Below are 19,947 nucleotides of genomic sequence, written 5' to 3' on the forward strand. Positions count from 1 at the left end.
CATGGCCGTTAGTAATAGATTGTCCTGTAATGTGTATAAAGAGAAAGTTTACAGCCCGGTACATCATACATGGCTGTTAGTAATAGATTGTCCTGTAATGTGTATAAAGAGAAAGATTAGAGCCCAGTACATTGTACATGGCTGTTAGTAATAGTTTGTCCTGTAATGTGTATAAAGAGAAAGATTAGAGCCCGGTACATTGTACATGGCTGTTAGTAATAGATTGTCCTGTAATGTGTATAAAGAGAAAGATTACAGCCCGGTACATTGTACATGGCCGTTAGTAATAGATTGTCCTGTAATGTGTATAAAGAGAAAGATTACAGCCCGGTACATTGTACATGGCCGTAAGTAATAGATTGTCCTGTCATGTGTATAAAGAGAAAGATTACAGCCCGGTACATCATTCATGGCCTTAAGTAATAGATTGTCCTGTCATGTGTATAAAGAGAAAGTGATTGAACATATGGCGATGTTATAAATATAATATGAAATGAAAATTGACATATGGGTAGATTTTGTATCCGAATACAAGCATATTATTCATAAAGTTTTGAGCAAATAATATTTTTGTCATCGCCTTGTCAATAAAAACAAATAAATGAAGCAAACTAGATCATTTTGTTTCAAATACTTTTTCTGAGGATGTAAAAAAAAAAAACCCCCATTAATCTCTTGAATTAAATTTTAAGTGAAAAACGTCTTACCAGAACTGCCCTGAGGCCACGAGCACCAGTTTTCTTTTTCATTGCTATTTCTGCCACTGCTCGGAGAGCTCCCTCTTCAAACTCTATTTCAGTCTGAAAACAAAAAGATTAATTGAATACATATATCTGTGTATACCCATTTTGTATGAGTATTATTTTCATCCCTTAATAAGCTTACAATATAAGAAGGGTTCCACTCTACATATATTACCTTGGACAAAGACTTGTTAGACAATGTGGACCTTGAAATGAATTAGACAGACCTACTATTAAAGACAAAACATTTACTGTTTTCATAGAAAATTACAACTCCATAACTCACATTCTTCACCTTTCACATAAGCACATAACATAAATAACTGTGACAGGTGCTGTCACATAAAGTTCTCCCTATCTCACATAAATAACTGTGACAGGTGCTGTCACATAAAGTTCTCCCTATCTCACATAAATAACTGTGACAGGTGCTGTCACATAAAGTTCTCCCTATCTCACATAAATAACTGTGACAGGTGCTGTCACATAAAGTTCTCCCTATCTCACATAAATAACTGTGACAGGTGCTGTCACATACAGTTCTCCCTATCTCACATAAATAACTGTGACAGGTGCTGTCACATAAAGTTCTCCCTATCTCACAAATAACTGTGACAGGTGCTGTCACATAAAGTTCTCCCTATCTCACATAAATAACTGTGACAGGTGCTGTCACATAAAGTTCTCCCTATCTCACATAAATAACTGTGACAGGTGCTGTCACATAAAGTTCTCCCTATCTCACATAAATAACTGTGACAGGTGCTGTCACATAAAGTTCTCCCTATCTCACATAAATAACTGTGACAGGTGCTGTCACATAAAGTTCTCCCTATCTCACATAAATAACTGCGACAGGTGCTGTCACATACAGTTCTCCCTATCTCACATAAATAACTGTGACAGGTGCTGTCACATAAAGTTCTCCCTATCTCACATAAATAACTGTGACAGGTGCTGTCACATAAAGTTCTCCCTATCTCACATAAAAAACTGTGACAGGTGCTGTCACATAAAGTTCTCCCTATCTCACATAAAAAAACTGTGACAGGTGCTGTCACATAAAGTTCTCCCTATCTCACATAAAAAACTGTGACAGGTGCTGTCACATAAAGTTCTCCCTATCTCACATAAATAAATGTGACAAGTGCTGTCACATAAAGTTCTCCCTATCTCACATAAATAACTGTGACAGGTGCTGTCACATAAAGTTCTCCCTATCTCACATAAATAACTGTGACAGGTGCTGTCACATAAAGTTCTCCCTATCTCACATAAATAACTGTGACAGGTGCTGTCACATAAAGTTCTCCCTATCTCACATAAATAACTGTGACAGGTGCTGTCACATACAGTTCTCCCTATCTCACATAAATAACTGTGACAGGTGCTGTCACATACAGTTCTCCCTATCTCACATAAATAACTGTGACAGGTGCTGTCACATAAAGTTCTCCCTATCTCCACAAAGCCTATAGATCTATTTTGACAAGAGTGACCTCCCCTGAATGATGATGTGACATTGTTTTACCGGTAAATAAATTTTATTTTGCAGAAGAAAAATGCCTTTAGAAAAGTCACTTCATTTAAAGTTAATATATTAGGCACAGCAATATCTATAATTGTATTAGATTTGTGTTCTCAACCATGTTCCTTTTTATTAAATTTTGACCAATTGCATGCCGTAGCAACCATCTTGACTCCTGGTCTGCAAAAGTTGCCCCAAAAAAATGACCTCAAATTAGTTTTATGTCACTTTATGATATACAACTTAAAAAATACAACAAAAATAAAACGGATCCTTTCCGACCAGTGAAAAAAGGGAAATAACTCTTACTGATTTTTAGAAAATTTGAAACACACAAAATTTGTTTTCGTTTACTCATAATTAAGGTAGTTTTCAATTTAAAAATCAGAATCTGATTTAAACTACATATTGAAACCGATTCCAGACAAATAGGACCAGTAGTTAAATATCTATATGCAGTTCTTTTTTGAAAAATGAAAGGCTGTATATACGTAGCAGCCATCTTAGATGCTTGTCGGAAAAAATGAAAACGTTCGACACACTTGTAGCTGACCAGAAATGGCCTTGCAAAATTTCATGGCAATCCGACTTAAAGTTTTTGAGAAAATTTTCAAACGAAGTCCAACGGAAAAAGAAAAACCAGAAGAAGAAGAAGAAGAAAAGGAGCAAACACAATAAGTTCCTCACTCTGTTGGGGGAACTTAATAATTCCACTATTGGAGTAGATAGTATGCAATTCAACTGGAAACAGATTTTCCATTCCCATGATTTTTAATGCCAATATCTATCCCTAACAAAACATTTTGATAGGAGCTCGAGGATCGGTGTGAAGTTTAAGCTTGATCTGCAGCTCATGGTAAGTAGTTATCACATGGAAATAAATTTCTTATTTTTTCAACAGCAGTGACCTTGACCTTTAGACCAAGTGTGTTTGAGTTTGAGTTTAATAAGTTAAATGGAAGATGGATTATTGAATGAAAATTTATGTGTGAACACACAATACTGAATAGTATATATCCGTTTTGCCTACACACAACACAAAATATTTCTATATCAAAAATAGAGTGACTTTAGAGAAGCTTTTGTTTCACTTACATCACTCTCTGCAAATATTTTCCTGTATTGTCGTACTGGTGCGTCCACTGGCTCTGTGAGAATTTTAACAAGACTATTCACACCTAGAGAATGAAGTGACACTAATATAGGAATACGTCCACATAATTCTGGAATCATTCCAAACTTCATTAAGTCCACAGCTTCCACCTTTTCTAAGATGCCGTCAAGTTGAGCACTCTCCTCGTCGAGTCCTTCATTGTTTTCATGTTCTTTATCTTCCTCTTTCTGATTAAAGCGAGCTCCAAATCCAAAATCCTGATAAAAAAGTAACACCATCATTAAGACTTTAACACATAACATATTACATATATATGTATGCAATGTATGTATTTAAATAATTATGTATATTTACTTGCAGATATCTGAACTTCTATCAAATGCTTACATAATTATAATATCTATATATAACATACTAGACAGTGCAGTGAGAGTTGAAAATTTTTGAGTAAAACACACTGAGAATCAGTATATATAACATTTACAATCTATCATACAAAAAGAATTATCATTTAAGAGGCAATATTAGAAACATTGACTATTCTGGTACATTATTTATATGGACAAAAACCTATGATTATATTAAAAACAAATTCCTTTGTTAAATTGTGAATCTTGGAAATGATACATGAAAGAGCATTTGATATAGCAGGAATTGGATATAAATCTATAGTCTTTACCTTTTCAGATATCCGAGCTTGTATTATTTTGTCTAATCCCATGAATGCCCCAGAAGCAATGAAGAGGATGTTTCTAGTGTTAATTTGTATGAGTTCATTTTTCTTGTTTTTCAGTGACACGGTTGTAGTGGTTCCCTCTAACGTTTTAAGGAAGGCCTGCTGTACTCCTTCCCCTCCCACATCTCGTCCAATGTTGTACTTAGGTACCTTAATCTTGTCTATCTCGTCCAGGAATATAATACCTGAAAGTTTATACAATATATACACACATCATTGTCTATCTCGTCCAGGAATATAATACCTGAAAGTTTATACAATATACACATCATTGTCTATCTCGTCCAGGAATATAATACCTGAAAGTTTATACAATATATACACACATCATTGTCTATCTCGTCCAGGAATATAATACCTGAAAGTTTATACAATATACACATCATTGTCTATCTCGTCCAGGAATATAATACCTGAAAGTTTATACAATATACACATCATTGTCTATCTCGTCCAGGAATATAATACCTGAAAGTTTATACAATATACACATCATTGTCTATCTCGTCCAGGAATATAATACCTGAAAGTTTATACAATATACACATCATTGTCTATCTCGTCCAGGAATATAATACCTGAAAGTTTATACAATATACACTCATTGTCTATCTCGTCCAGGAATATAATACCTGAAAGTTTTACATACACACATCATTGTCTATCTCGTCCAGGAATATAATACCTGAAAGTTTATACAATATACACATCATTGTCTATCTCGTCCAGGAATATAATACCTGAAAGTTTATACAATATATACACACATCATTGTCTATCTCGTCCAGGAATATAATACCTGAAAGTTTATACAATATACACATCATTGTCTATCTCGTCCAGGAATATAATACCTGAAAGTTTATACAATATACACATCATTGTCTATCTCGTCCAGGAATATAATACCTGAAAGTTTATACAATATACACACACATATTGTCTATCTCGTCCAGGAATATAATACCTGAAAGTTTATACAATATACACATCATTGTCTATCTCGTCCAGGAATATAATACCTGAAAGTTTATACAATATACACATCATTGTCTATCTCGTCCAGGAATATAATACCTGAAAGTTTATACAATATACACATCATTGTCTATCTCGTCCAGGAATATAATACCTGAAAGTTTATACAATATACACATCATTGTCTATCTCGTCCAGGAATATAATACCTGAAAGTTTATACAATATACACATCATTGTCTATCTCGTCCAGGAATATAATACCTGAAAGTTTATACAATATACACATCATTGTCTATCTCGTCCAGGAATATAATACCTGAAAGTTTATACAATATACACATCATTGTCTATCTCGTCCAGGAATATAATACCTGAAAGTTTATACAATATACACATCATTGTCTATCTCGTCCAGGAATATAATACCTGAAAGTTTATACAATATACACATCATTGTCTATCTCGTCCAGTTATACATATAATCACCTGCCAGAATATAATAGTTTATACAATATACACATCATTGTCTATCTCGTCCAGGAATATAATACCTGAAAGTTTATATACAATATACACATCATTGTCTATCTCGTCCAGGAATATAATACCTGAAAGTTTATACAATATATACACATCATTGTCTATCTCGTCCAGGAATATAATACCTGAAAGTTTTACAATATACACATCATTGTCTATCTCGTCCAGGAATATAATACCTGAAAGTTTATACAATATACACATCATTGTCTATCTCGTCCAGGAATATAATACCTGAAAGTTTATACAATATACACATCATTGTCTATCTCGTCCAGGAATATAATACCTGAAAGTTTATACAATATACACATCATTGTCTATCTCGTCCAGGAATATAATACCTGAAAGTTTATACAATATATACATCATTGTCTATCTCGTCCAGGAATATAATACCTGAAAGTTTATACAATAACACATCATGTTATCTCGTCCAGGATATAATACCTGAAAGTTTATAATATATACACATCATTGTCTATCTCGTCCGGAATATAATACCTGAAAGTTTATACAAATATACACATCATTGTCTATCTCGTCCAGGAATATAATACCTGAAAGTTTATACAATATACACATCATTGTCTATCTCGTCCAGGAATATAATACCTGAAAGTTTATACAATATACACATCATTGTCTATCTCGTCCAGGAATATAATACCTGAAAGTTTATACAATATACACATCATTGTCTATCTCGTCCAGGAATATAATACCTGAAAGTTTATACAATATACACATCATTGTCTATCTCGTCCAGGAATATAATACCTGAAAGTTTATACAATATATACACACATCATTGTCTATCTCGTCCAGGAATATAATACCTGAAAGTTTATACAATATATACACACATCATTGTCTATCTCGTCCAGGAATATAATACCTGAAAGTTTATACAATATACACATCATTGTCTATCTCGTCCAGGAATATAATACCTGAAAGTTTATACAATATATACACACATCATTGTCTATCTCGTCCAGGAATATAATACCTGAAAGTTTATATACAATATACACACATCATTGTCTATCTCGTCCAGGAATATAATACCTGAAAGTTTATACAATATACACATCATTGTCTATCTCGTCCAGGAATATAATACCTGAAAGTTTATACAATATACACATCATTGTCTATCTCGTCCAGGAATATAATACCTGAAAGTTTATACAATATACACATCATTGTCTATCTCGTCCAGGAATATAATACCTGAAAGTTTATACAATATATACACACATCATTGTCTATCTCGTCCAGGAATATAATACCTGAAAGTTTATACAATATATACACACATCATTGTCTATCTCGTCCAGGAATATAATACCTGAAAGTTTATACAATATATACACACATCATTGTCTATCTCGTCCAGGAATATAATACCTGAAAGTTTATACAATATATACACACATCATTGTCTATCTCGTCCAGGAATATAATACCTGAAAGTTTATACAATATACACATCATTGTCTATCTCGTCCAGGAATATAATACCTGAAAGTTTATACAATATACACATCATTGTCTATCTCGTCCAGGAATATAATACCTGAAAGTTTATACAATATACACACATCATTGTCTATCTCGTCCAGGAATATAATACCTGAAAGTTTTATACAATATACACATCATTGTCTATCTCGTCCAGGAATATAATACCTGAAAGTTTATACAATATATACACACATCATTGTCTATCTCGTCCAGGAATATAATACCTGAAAGTTTATACAATATACACATCATTGTCTATCTCGTCCAGGAATATAATACCTGAAAGTTTATACAATATACACATCAATGTCTATCTCGTCCAGGAATATAATACCTGAAAGTTTATACAATATACACATCATTGTCTATCTCGTCCTGGAATATAATACCTGAAAGTTTATACAATATACACATCATTGTCTATCTCGTCCAGGAATATAATACCTGAAAGTTTATACAATATACACATCATTGTCTATCTCGTCCAGGAATATAATACCAGAAAGTTTATAAAATATACACATCATTGTCTATCTCGTCCAGGAATATAATACCTGAAAGTTTATACAATATACACATCATTGTCTATCTCGTCCAGGAATATAATACCTGAAAGTTTATACAATATACACATCATTGTCTATCTCGTCCAGGAATATAATACCTGAAAGTTTATACAATATACACATCAATGTCTATCTCGTCCAGGAATATAATACCTGAAAGTTTATACAATATACACATCATTGTCTATCTCGTCCTGGAATATAATACCTGAAAGTTTATACAATATACACATCATTGTCTATCTCGTCCGGGAATATAATACCTGAAAGTTTATACAATATACACATCATTGTCTATCTCGTCCAGGAATATAATACCTGAAAGTTTATACAATATACACATCATTGTCTATCTCGTCCAGGAATATAATACCTGAAAGTTTATACAATATACACATCATTGTCTATCTCGTCCAGGAATATAATACCTGCCTTATAATACTATAGTAAGGAAAAAGGAAACCTCTAACCTACAATAAGTACACTGACAACTTTGCTACATGAGTTTTGAACTTGCAACTCAAAGATGAAGGGCTAGCGGTAGAATGTGGAGTCATGTACTTATTGTTCCCTGTGCAGAAACTTTCGTTGTTATCCTAATTGTTGTGAAACCACTAATTTAAATATAAAAACAATGAATTTTGTTATATAATTAACATTATCACCTAACTGCTCCACTGGCTAACCACTGATATTTCTATCCATAGAATGAGATCAAATCTCCAAACCACAAAACAAAGTACCCACAAACATTTCCTATTATACAGTATACACTGTATTACAACAAATAGATACAGTACCTGTTTCACATTTCTCCACATCGTTGTTGGCATTAAGGAGAAGCCTAGATAAAACTCCTTCCACGTCCTCCCCCACGTAACCAGCAGATGTTAGAGTTGTACAGTCTCCTACTGCAAATGGCACTCCTAGAAACTCGGCTAACTTGGAACTCAGTAAGGTCTTACCTGGCAACAGTAACATTATTAGTTATATAGTCAGTTACTGACCCCCTATAAAGGCATAGAGGGTCAGTAAGATTTATAGGGGGCGAGGGCGTAGCTAATTTATCGCATCGAGGACCATTTATTTGGTTTATTAATTCTTTGTTTCCTATTTGTTTGGTCAAGAATCTGATATCAAACCACACATGTATCTAACTCACCTACTCCTGTTGGTCCTAGTAGCGACACCACACATGTATCTAACTCACCTACTCCTGTTGGTCCTAGTAGTGACACCACACATGTATCTAACTCACCTACTCCTGTTGGTCCTAGTTGTGACACCACACATGTATCTAACTCACCTACTCCTGTTGGTCCTAGTAGTGACACCACACATGTATCTAACTCACCTACTCCTGTTGGTCCTAGTAGTGACACCACACATGTATCTAACTCACCTACTCCTGTTGGTCCTAGTAGTGACACCACACATGTATCTAACTCACCTACTCCTGTTGGTCCTAGTAGTGACACCACACATGTATCTAACTCACCTACTCCTGTTGGTCCTAGTAGTGACACCACACATGTATCTAACTCACCTACTCCTGTTGGTCCTAGTAGTGACACCACACATGTATCTAACTCACCTACTCCTGTTGGTCCTAGTAGTGACATCACACATGTATCTAACTCACCTACTCCTGTTGGTCCTAGTAGAAGTATATTACTCTTATCTAGCTGTACAGTCTCCTCTTGGTCGTCGCCCAATACAGTCGGCTGTAGTTGTGTCATAGACTTGGTAGGAGGGGGCTGTGACTGTCTGTTAAGTAGGGGCGAGCCCGACACAGCTAATAATGCATCTAAACCAAAACACCAAAAATAACCAAAAATAACATATAGGTAGCACAAAATTGTGGTTCTTTTCCATACGCAGCAATAATAAATTTGATTTTCAGTGACAACAAATAAAATTGAAAAACAGGATATATAATAATTAACGGAAGTTATTAATGGCATTGAAGTAATTACATAACTGATAACTAGCCCTTACACAACTTACCCGGTCTATTTAATTTCCCCAGTGACCCTTGAGCATCAATGTTGTAACAGTCCATGTAAGGCTGTGCCGGAGCAGATTTAGCTTTCTGGGCCTGGCTGTACTTTATTCTTGTGTAGTGATTATAAGTTTGGGTAGCTAACACTTTCTTAGCTCTGTGCTGTCCAGTCACATATTTATTTAAAAATTCATGTATCTGTAAAAAAGAAAATAAATACAATAATATGTATTTGTACATATACTTCACGAGACCTGTTTGCTCCTGTGTAAGTAAGTTGAGGTAATTAAACTTTGGATACAGAATGTTGTACATCTTATTACAGTAACTACATCTCAAATACATTATTACAGTAACTACATCTCAAATACATTATTGTAACAGTAATTACATTTCAAATACATTATTACACATTCATCTCAAATACATCTACATTGTAATACATTTATATATTACATGTAATTCTACATCTCAAATACATTACACTATAATTGCTGAATGGATCATACACAAAAATAATTCTGAAAATAATGAATTCAAAGAAATAATATACATTGTAATATTCAACATATTGCACGTATATCCCCAAAATCACAATAATAAGATGATTGTAATAGAGTAACAATTTTAATTAGAAGCTATTTTCAAAGTTAAGTTAAACAAGAGGCCCACAAGGCCTGTATCGCTCTCCTGGTTTGTGATGGCAAGAAATGTTCTAAATACAGATTCATTATTTCTTTTATCAAGGAATTTACCTCTTAATTTGGGCCCCACTTTTCTTGCTCCAGGGGGTTAGACCCAAAATTTATACAAACTCTGTTTCCTATCCCTAGACAATATTTCTGGCCAAATTTGTTTAAAATCCATGCAGAACTCTATTACTAGTAGCAATTTTAAAGATTTACCTTCGGGCCACGTGAGCTAAAAATCTGCTGTACATCTGCAATACACATGTACAAAATTTTACTACCCACCATTGTAAAATGTTAATTTATTAATCCTTATAAAAATACTGGACAAAATGATTAGTGATGTACCTTATATAAGCCCAACACTTACCATGCGTGGTGTAGGGGGTTTTGTGTCTTCTGGGATCTGTTCGTGTAGATCTGGTCCGTCTATAAACATGCTGTTACATGATGTTGACACACAGCGAACAAATGTTCTATCTGAAATAACGAAACCAACATTCTGATATACACTGGGATATTAGCAGATAATATGATACAACAGTCCTACAAATCATTACCCTAACTCAACCTACATGTATACCCACTAATTTGTACATCAGAATTATTCAGATGTTATTTACATACTTTAAAAGATTAACCTTTCTATAACTAGTCTAATCTGTGTGTAATGAACATGACAAGAAGCTTACCTGCATCTAGATATTCTAAAGTTGACCCACATTTTGGACAATCCACTAAACCTCCATCCCGACTCCTCCCTCCTCCAATGTCTCCTTTGAATTTATAGGTATCCACTGTAATCTTACGCATCGGTACATCCTGAGCAACGTTTATGATGGCTAATTTGCCTGAAGAGAAATGCAAAATTAACACTACACCACAGACTATCTATACAATAATGACCTTAAGGGTATTAGCATTATACTTGCTGTCACATTCCATTATCATAAAAGGTGACTTATTAATTAACTTGTCTCACTTGCCCCATTTTTGGCCTTGAGTTGAGCAAATGCATCTGTAAAGAAGGCTTTGGAATTTGTCCCTGCATAACCGAGGCACATCATTGGTGTATGCATGAGTCTAAAAGTGGTAATTTCTACTTATGCTTAATGTTCAGCATAAAGCTGTGGGACGGCTCTTTAGCTTGTCAGTATAATATATATATTTATTTATAATGACATTGTGTGGGTTATCTAGTGTCTGGTAGTATATGTTTCAGTGAGATTATGACATAGTAAAAAGACAATCATCAACTCGCATATGTATTTATTGCATTTGTGCACATGGGCATCAAACTCAAGTATATTATAATGGCACAGCCCTTTGTGCCCGGCCCGAATGGCACAAAGTGCTTCTAAGGTAACACAAACATGAAAATATAAGACAAGAATTCCACAGAAGTGGATGTGTCGCCTGCACAGCATCACAAAACAAGAGGCCCAGAGGGCCTGTATCGCTCACCTGGTTTGTAATGCCAAGTAATATTCTGAATACAGGTTCATTGTTTCTTTTCTGAAGGAATTTACATATTAACCTCTAAATCCCCTATTGGGCCCCACCCCTCCTGCCCCTGGGGGATCAGAGCCAAAATTTATACAAGTTCTGTTCCCCTTCCCCCAAGGATGTTTGTGGCCAAATTTGGTTACAATCCATGTAGAACTCTATGACTAGTAGCGATTTATAGGATTTACCTCTATTTCCCCTATTGGGCCCTGCCCTTCCTGTCCCTGGGGGATCAGAGCCAAAATTTATACACTTTCTGTTTCCCTTTCCCCAAGGAAGTTTGTGGCCAAATTTGGTTACAATCCATGCAGAACTCTAGGACTAGTAGCGATTTTAAGGATTTACCTCTATTTCCACTATTGGGCCCCGCCCCTCCTGCCCCCGGGGGGTCAGAGCCAAAATTTATACAAGTTCTGTTCCCCTTCCCCCAAGGATGTTTGTGGCCAAATTTGGTTACATTCCATTCAACACTCTATGACAAGTAGCGATTTAAAGGATTTACCTCTATTTTCCCCATCGGGCCCCATCCCTCCTGCCCCCGGGGGGATCAGAGCCAAATTTATACAATTCCCCTTCCCCCTAGGATGTTTGTGGCCAAATTTGGTTACAATCCATGTAGAACTCTATGACTAGTAGCGATTTAAAGGATTTACCTCTATTTCCCCTATTGGGCCCCGCCCCTCCTGCCCCCGGGGGGTCAGAGCCAAAATTTATATAAATTCTGTTCACCTTCCCCCAAGGATGTTTGTGGCTATATTTGGTTACAATCCATGCAGAATTCTATGACTAGTAGCGATTTAAAGGAAATGTTGACGGACAGACGGACGACGGACGGACGGAAACAGTGTTTTGACCATTTTTTAAGTCCCGTAACTCTTGCAAATATTGACTTATATTGACCAGTATCGCAACCATCTAAGATTTCATTGATATAAAGCAATATACCAAATTTGGTTGAAATTGGACAATAAATACTAAAGTTATTGAGCGGAAACCATGGACTTATCTGTTTTGACGATAATGACGGATTTCGACCATTATTTATCTCATCTGAGATCTCATTGATATAAAGCAACTTGAAAAATTTTGTTGAAATTGGACAATAAATATATAAGATATCGAGCGGAAACCATGGATTTATCTTTTTTTGACGATTTTAAAGTCCCATAACTCTTGCAAATATTGACAGATTTTGACCATTTTCGAACTCATTCGAGATCTCATTGATATAAAGCAGTTTACCAAATTTGGTTGAAATTGGACAAAAAGTTATCGCACGGAAACCGTTTCCCCGACGCCGACAACATAGTGATACCTTAGTGTCGCCCTTGCGTTGCAGGCGACACAAAATATGATGCTTTGAAGTAGGCTTATTATACAATCGAGCGGTTCAAATGCTCATATGACCTGATAAGCGTTATCTTCATCTGGCAGAAGCTCAGTGCTATTGCTCTTTATTTGCAAGCATTCTAGTGATTCAGACCATGCATGGCCACCTTTCAATAAAATCAGCTGAACAAAAATGGAATATCTGATACAACAAGAGGCCCATGGGCCTTAACAGTCATCTGACTATTAGCACAACACAATGTAGTCATTTAAAGATTTTAGCATATTTGACCCCTGTGACCTTCAATGAAGATCAAGGTCATTCATTTGAACAGACTTGGTAGCCCTTCATTCCAGCATGTCAAAGGCCCAATATCAGGTCTCTAGGCCTCCTAGTTATTCGTTTAAAATATTTTAGCCAATTTGACCCCTGTGACTTTGAATGAAGGTCAAGGTCATTCATTTGAACAAACTTGGTAGCCCTTCATCCAAACATGCTGCAAGCCAAATATGAGTATCCTGGGCCTTTTGGTTCTTGAGAAGAAGTTGTTTAAAGATTTAAGCCTATTTGACCACTGTGACCTTGAATGAAGGTAAAGGTCATTCATTTGAACTAACTTGGTAGCCCTTCATCCCAGCATGTCACAGGCCCAATATCAGGTCTCTAGGCCTCTTAGTTATTCACAAGAAGTTGTTTAAAGGATTTTTAGACTATTTGACCCCTGTGACCTTGAATGAAGATCAAGGTCATTCATTTGAACAAATTTGGTAGCCCTTCATCCTAGCATACTACATGCCAAATATCAGTACCCTGGGCCTACTGGTTATTGAAAAGAGTTTGTTTAAAGATTTTAGCCTTTTTGACCCCTGTGACCTTGAATGAAGATCAAGGTCATTCATTTGAAAAACTTCAAAGCCCTTCATCCAGGTATGTTACAGGCCCAATATCAGGTCTCTAGGCCTCTTAGTTATTCACAAGAAGTTGTTTAAAGGATTTTTTAGCCTATTTGACCCCTGTGACCTTGAATGAAACTCAAGGTCATTTATTTGAACAAACTTGGTAGCCCTTCATCCCAGCATGCTACAGGCCAAATATCAGTATCCTGGGCCTTCTGGGTCTTGAGAAGAAGTTGTTTAAAGATTTTAGCCTTTTTGACCCCTGTGACCTTGAATGAAGGTCAAGGTCATTCATTTCAACAAACTTGGTAGCCCTATGTCCCAGCATGCTACAGGCCAAATATCAGTACCCTGGGCCTTTTGGTTATTTAAGAAGTCGTTTGAATGAAAAGTTTACACACGGCGCACCGCGCACTGTGGACGGTGCACTATGATGGACGGTGCATGATGACAATTGGAATATCTGATACAAAAATGGAATATCTGATACGGAAATAAAATTTCTTCCTTCACTATTGGGGTTTTCTTCTCAAATATTTGGGACGTGCAAGGATAGAGTGTGAATATATAAATAAAAAATAATCAGAAAATTCGGCTCCATTATTTCCATAAATTGCACTTTTTAATATTGCATTATTAGCGGTTACTGAAACATCTGGCTGTACCTTAAGGCCTTGCCTTTAGTCATATTAGGTAAAAAGTACCAGCCTGTTCAATTTTATTGCAATACAATGTGGGAATATAGGTCACTCGCCTTACATATGATGTTGATTATTTTAGTGTGTGTGCCATAGTTGATGTGGTCCCTTTCATCTGTTTAATGTGACACCTGTGGGATGGGGCTATACACACATATCGCGTATACTTCCGGTTGTGTGTTGGCTGCTGTCATATGTATCCTTGTGCAGTCTAGGGTAACTTGGTGTTTACCTTTGAGACGACAGGATATTGGTGAGTTGCGCGCTCACTGCGCATATGCCATGGATCTGGCCAATCGGAATGGGTGTGCGACGTCGCAAATAGGACCAGGGGGCTGGGGTATAAAAAGGGCTGCACAGCGAAAATGGCTGACTTGCATGGCCGGATAACTGGCCAACACTCAGGGAGAGATACCTTTCCTACCTCAGGAGCTGATACCAGCTACCACACAGTGCTGACAACAGCACACGTACATTAGTGCGTAAACGTTAGGACACGTGGGGGTGTGTACATGTTAGTTAGGAAGTGGGGCTGTTGCTAGTGTTTACCGGGAGGTGAGGGTGTAGTGTATAAGTTTATAGGTATAGGAGGGGGTAGATATACCGTTATCAATAGGTCCTATATAATCCTATAGGGGTGTACTTATACTGTCACCGTTTATCTTTGTGTATTACTTTTACTTACTTTGTTACCGTTTATATGTATCACTGTTTAATTGATTAGTTAATTAATATGAATAAATCTCCATTTATCTTTATGTAAGTGTTTGTTGACATGTAATTAAATTGCTCCGCCACATCCTTATGAACTTGGGATTGAGCTGTCTGTAATCAGCTCAGCGTGTGTGCGTGTCTCTACTCTCGGGATTCGTTTGCTGACCGGTGTCGTGGGGATTGTAAATCAAAACTATATACGATCACAACATTTGGGAACTGACGTCCCCTCGACGCTGGTCCCGGGAGTGGGGACGCGCTATTACAGAATGGTGCCTGTGACCGAGGATGTGGAATGTGAGTATTTAATTATATGTCACTTGAACTATATATATATGTGAAATTCAGTTTCAAGGCAATGTGTATTTTGTAACCTTTATTGTTAGAAATAGCAAGTCCTGTAACAATAGACGTTCATTTACATGTTAAAACACAAAACTGTTATAATGAAGTAAGTTTTTGCTCTACGGTATCAGAAACTAGGAATAAGGATATTGATAAAACTTTGTTAGGTTTTGTCGTTGAAAGTATATCAATGAGACCATATTGTGTTGGTATGGGGAGATTGTAACTCTAAGGAAACTAGAAAGGAGCGTTACATTAATTAGAAAACTAATGAGTAATGAGAGGTCCAGCCAGTATTTAAACGTCAAAGAGAGAGTTGGTAAATTGGAAGGAAACTCTAGGGGGTATAGATAAACAAGGGAAAGTGTCAGGTCGGGTTCGACAATGGTTACTGGTGTATTATAGACATAGGTTGTCTTAATGCAAGGTGCATTTACATAGGGTAACATTTAGAATGCTGATAGACATTAGGCTCAATGTGTCTGTTTCTCCAATTGTTAAATGGGGTTAAGTTCACCAACTCAAAGGTGGATTCATTATGTTTTCAAAATGGGATAAAATGGTAGCGATACATAGTTTCGGGAGTGGAGAGATCGGCCGAGGTATACAGAATTAAATTCCTAGTGATACCTCCTATGTCAACAGTTGGGAGGGGATATATTTCATACACTAATGGGACATTGATGACAGGCTAGGGCGTGAGACCATCTAACGGGACAAGCACGTGTGTATCTGACTAGCCAGGGTCAGGATAGTACACTGTTTACCACTGGTATTGGATTACTCAAACAGTTACTGGACCACCCCTACTGTGAGGAATGGTATGAGTGTGACCTGATGTGACCTCGACCCTGAACTCAGTATAATGACAGGGTCAGGTCAAGTAACAGCCAAAGAAAATACAAGACATCTCCATTGGCATTGGCCTCGAGGAACTGTACCAGTTCTAGGGGGTTAATTGTCAATCAAATGGGGATCAATAGAGCTGTATGAGGGATACGGAGACGTTACGTACCTCCGTGAAGATGAAGGAAGACAATACCGTGGACGTTACGTACCTCCGGGGAGATTAAGAAGAGGACCACCGGAACCGGAAGAACACAGGAAACGGACATATTTTTTGAAGAGTGTGGTACAACGATTTTGTGTTAACGTTGACTGTGTTAAGCGTTATGCGATTTTGATTTCATTCGTGTGGATTTTGAAAAGAGAAGAAATTGTGACTTAAACATTTGGATTATTTTCATTTGTGAAATGTGAAATGTGAAATATTGTGGATTATGCCATTTTTCATTTCAGGGAAAACATTGACATTTCATTGCTATTTGTTTGATTTTCAGCTAAACTATAAGTTTTCGTTATGGATAAAAGTTCCTATGGGTTAATGTTCTTTATGGTTACTCAGATTTCGTGGTGGGATTCTAGATTCGAACTTAGTGCAGTACCTGTTAATCTATATTAATGGGGTATGTCACTAAAAGGTTATTGTTCCATATTTTGAGGTATTAATCGGTATTAAGCTGATGGTTATAATGTTAAATGTATATTATGGACAAGATTATGTTTTGGTATATTGTTCTACATAGTGTTTTATGTTCATATTTACTGTACACCATATTTTGATAGTAGCTATGACAATGTTTTGTTTATGATACATGGATGTCAGTACTGCCTGCTCCATAGAAATAGTGGTTCTGAAAATACTATCACATTATACCGGGTTATGATGTGTGTAGTTTGTGTAGCTTTCAGATTTTTGTTTTGTTAATGATTGGATGATTTTACTTTTGTATTCATAGAGGCGGTATTGATACCCATTCCAAGGGTAATTAAGGTTGATAGTCTTGGTGACAAAGTTATATTTTTGTGAAAATGATACTTTGATCTTAAGGGGGGATGAATGTGGGAATATAGGTCACTCGCCTTACATATGATGTTGATTATTTTAGTGTGTGTGCCATAGTTGATGTGGTCCCTTTCATCTGTTTAATGTGACACCTGTGGGATGAGGCTATACACACATATCGCGTATACTTCCGGTTGTGTGTTGGCTGCTGTCATATGTATCCTTGTGCAGTCTAGGGTAACTTGGTGTTTACCTTTGAGACGACAGGATATTGGTGAGTTGCCGGAAGACGTTCCGCGCTCACTGCGCATATGCCATGGATCTGGCCAATTGGAATGGGTGTGCGACGTCGCAAATAGGACCAGGGGGCTGGAGTATAAAAAGGGCTGCACAGCGAAAATGGCTGACTTGCATGGCCGGATAACCGGCCAACACTCAGGGAGAGATACCTTTCCTACCTCAGGAGCTGATACCAGCTACCACACAGTGCTGACAACAGCACACGTACATTAGTGCGTAAACGTTAGGACACGTGGGGGTGTGTACACGTTAGTTAGGAAGTGGGGCTGTTGCTAGTGTTTACCGGGAGGTGAGGGTGTAGTGTATAAGTTTATAGGTATAGGAGGGGGTAGATATACCGTTATCAATAGGTCCTATATAATCCTATAGGGGTGTACTTATACTGTCACCGTTTATCTTTGTGTATTACTTTTACTTACTTTGTTACCGTTTATATGTATCACTGTTTAATTGATCTAGTTAATTAATATGAATAAATCTCCATTTATCTTTATGTAAGTGTTTGTTGACATGTAATTAAATTGCTCCGCCACATCCTTATGAACTTGGGATTGAGCTGTCTGTAATCAGCTCAGCGTGTGTGCGTGTCTCTACTCTCGGGATTCGTCTGCTGACCGGTGTCGTGGGGATTGTAAATCAAAACTATATACGATCACAACATTTGGGAACTGACGTCCCCTCGACGCTGGTCCCGGGAGTGGGGACGCGCTATTACAACAATAAGGAATGATTAAGATATACATGTATCAAATGAAACTGTTAACGTTACCATGGAATTGTCAATAACTTTGTAATATTTTCCATAAGGAACGTATGTCAACTACTGGTTTCTTGATTTGTGTGTAAAGGAAGTGGACGTGGGTCAATCATCTGTAGCTCATCAAGTAGAGTATCTGGCTTGTGGATCAGATTCCGGAATTATGCCGCAATCTGGTTGCTACATTTTCTCATCTTCTGTTTTGCAAAATTTAACAAGCTTGCCATCTCATGTGTTAAGCATTAGCAGTATACGCTTTATATGTGATATGCGAACTATAATGAGTTGGTTTTTGTTTGTCTTCGGGGGTGAAAACTTGGAGGGAAAAATTGTAGTTGAATGGGACTGGGTGTACATGTAGATCATTGGTGACCTGCGCATGCAGGTGGGCTAGTTAAATTGGGTAAAGCAAGTATCCAGCTACTAGTATTTTGAGGTTCTGGGTTCAAGCCTCGTGGCCAGAATATGACCACTACCTTTTCTCCTCTCCTGTTACATATTTTGGTTTGTGATCATGATCATATGGTTGTGAATCATAGACATTTCGGCACTTGGTCACTTCGGCACTTGGTAATCTCGGCATTACCTTCACTCGAATTTTCAGGCTAAGCATATTTCTTTCAAAATGGTGTTGATGTGACTTTTAACTGTTCAAGACCGATTACAAAACCAGGGTTCTATCCATCGTTACATAATCACAGCAGTAGCTAGTCTTTTATCTTTTCCCAAGAGAGAAATGATACCTAGTCACTAAGACTGCGCTATGGTAAATCTGTTCAGATTAAGGGTGGTTGATAAATTTCGATGTTTGTACATTTAAATAGTATGACATATATAACGTTACTGATCGAGACTGATTGGTGTGTATTTCTTGTTCGCATATGTTTCGATTTCAGTCTAAACATTATGTAGGAATTAATCGAATCATAATTACCCAAACGTCCAATCCGTCTAATTCCTAGATTTCGTATCGGGTGGATACAACGAGAACAAAGTGAGACTCCTGCCATCGCTACGCATTTGACGGGTACTGTAGCACTTCAGAAATGTCGATGATATTTCGGTCGCTGTATGTTGTTGGATCAGGTCAAGGTTATAAGGAGAATTCATTTCATAGATAGAAACA

The 19,947-nt window shown here is 36.7% G+C and overlaps 1 protein-coding gene across 2 annotated transcripts in view; it reads right to left on the bottom strand.

Annotated features, from left to right (window-relative positions):
• LOC138332922 (ATP-dependent Clp protease ATP-binding subunit ClpX-like) overlaps positions 1–19,917 on the bottom strand; it is a 33,172-nt gene extending 13,255 nt beyond the window's left edge. The window contains exons 1-10 of one of the 2 annotated variants that reach the window (XM_069280952.1): positions 19,756–19,917; positions 11,122–11,280; positions 10,800–10,909; positions 9,746–9,938; positions 9,381–9,545; positions 8,539–8,703; positions 4,065–4,306; positions 3,367–3,642; positions 708–800; positions 335–364 (exon numbers count right to left, since the gene is read on the bottom strand). In XM_069280952.1, the coding sequence (XP_069137053.1) occupies positions 335–364; positions 708–800; positions 3,367–3,642; positions 4,065–4,306; positions 8,539–8,703; positions 9,381–9,545; positions 9,746–9,938; positions 10,800–10,909; positions 11,122–11,280; positions 19,756–19,831 (1,509 nt within the window). In that variant the 5' untranslated portion in view covers positions 19,832–19,917. The remainder of the gene's footprint in view (positions 1–334; positions 365–707; positions 801–3,366; positions 3,643–4,064; positions 4,307–8,538; positions 8,704–9,380; positions 9,546–9,745; positions 9,939–10,799; positions 10,910–11,121; positions 11,281–19,755) is intronic. The other variant, XM_069280951.1, reaches the window with a different exon arrangement.
• Between the last annotated feature and the right edge of the window lie 30 nt (positions 19,918–19,947).

The sequence above is a fragment of the Argopecten irradians genome, chromosome 10 (genome assembly GCF_041381155.1).
Source record: "Argopecten irradians isolate NY chromosome 10, Ai_NY, whole genome shotgun sequence".
In the NCBI taxonomy this organism is placed as follows: domain Eukaryota; kingdom Metazoa; phylum Mollusca; class Bivalvia; order Pectinida; family Pectinidae; genus Argopecten; species Argopecten irradians.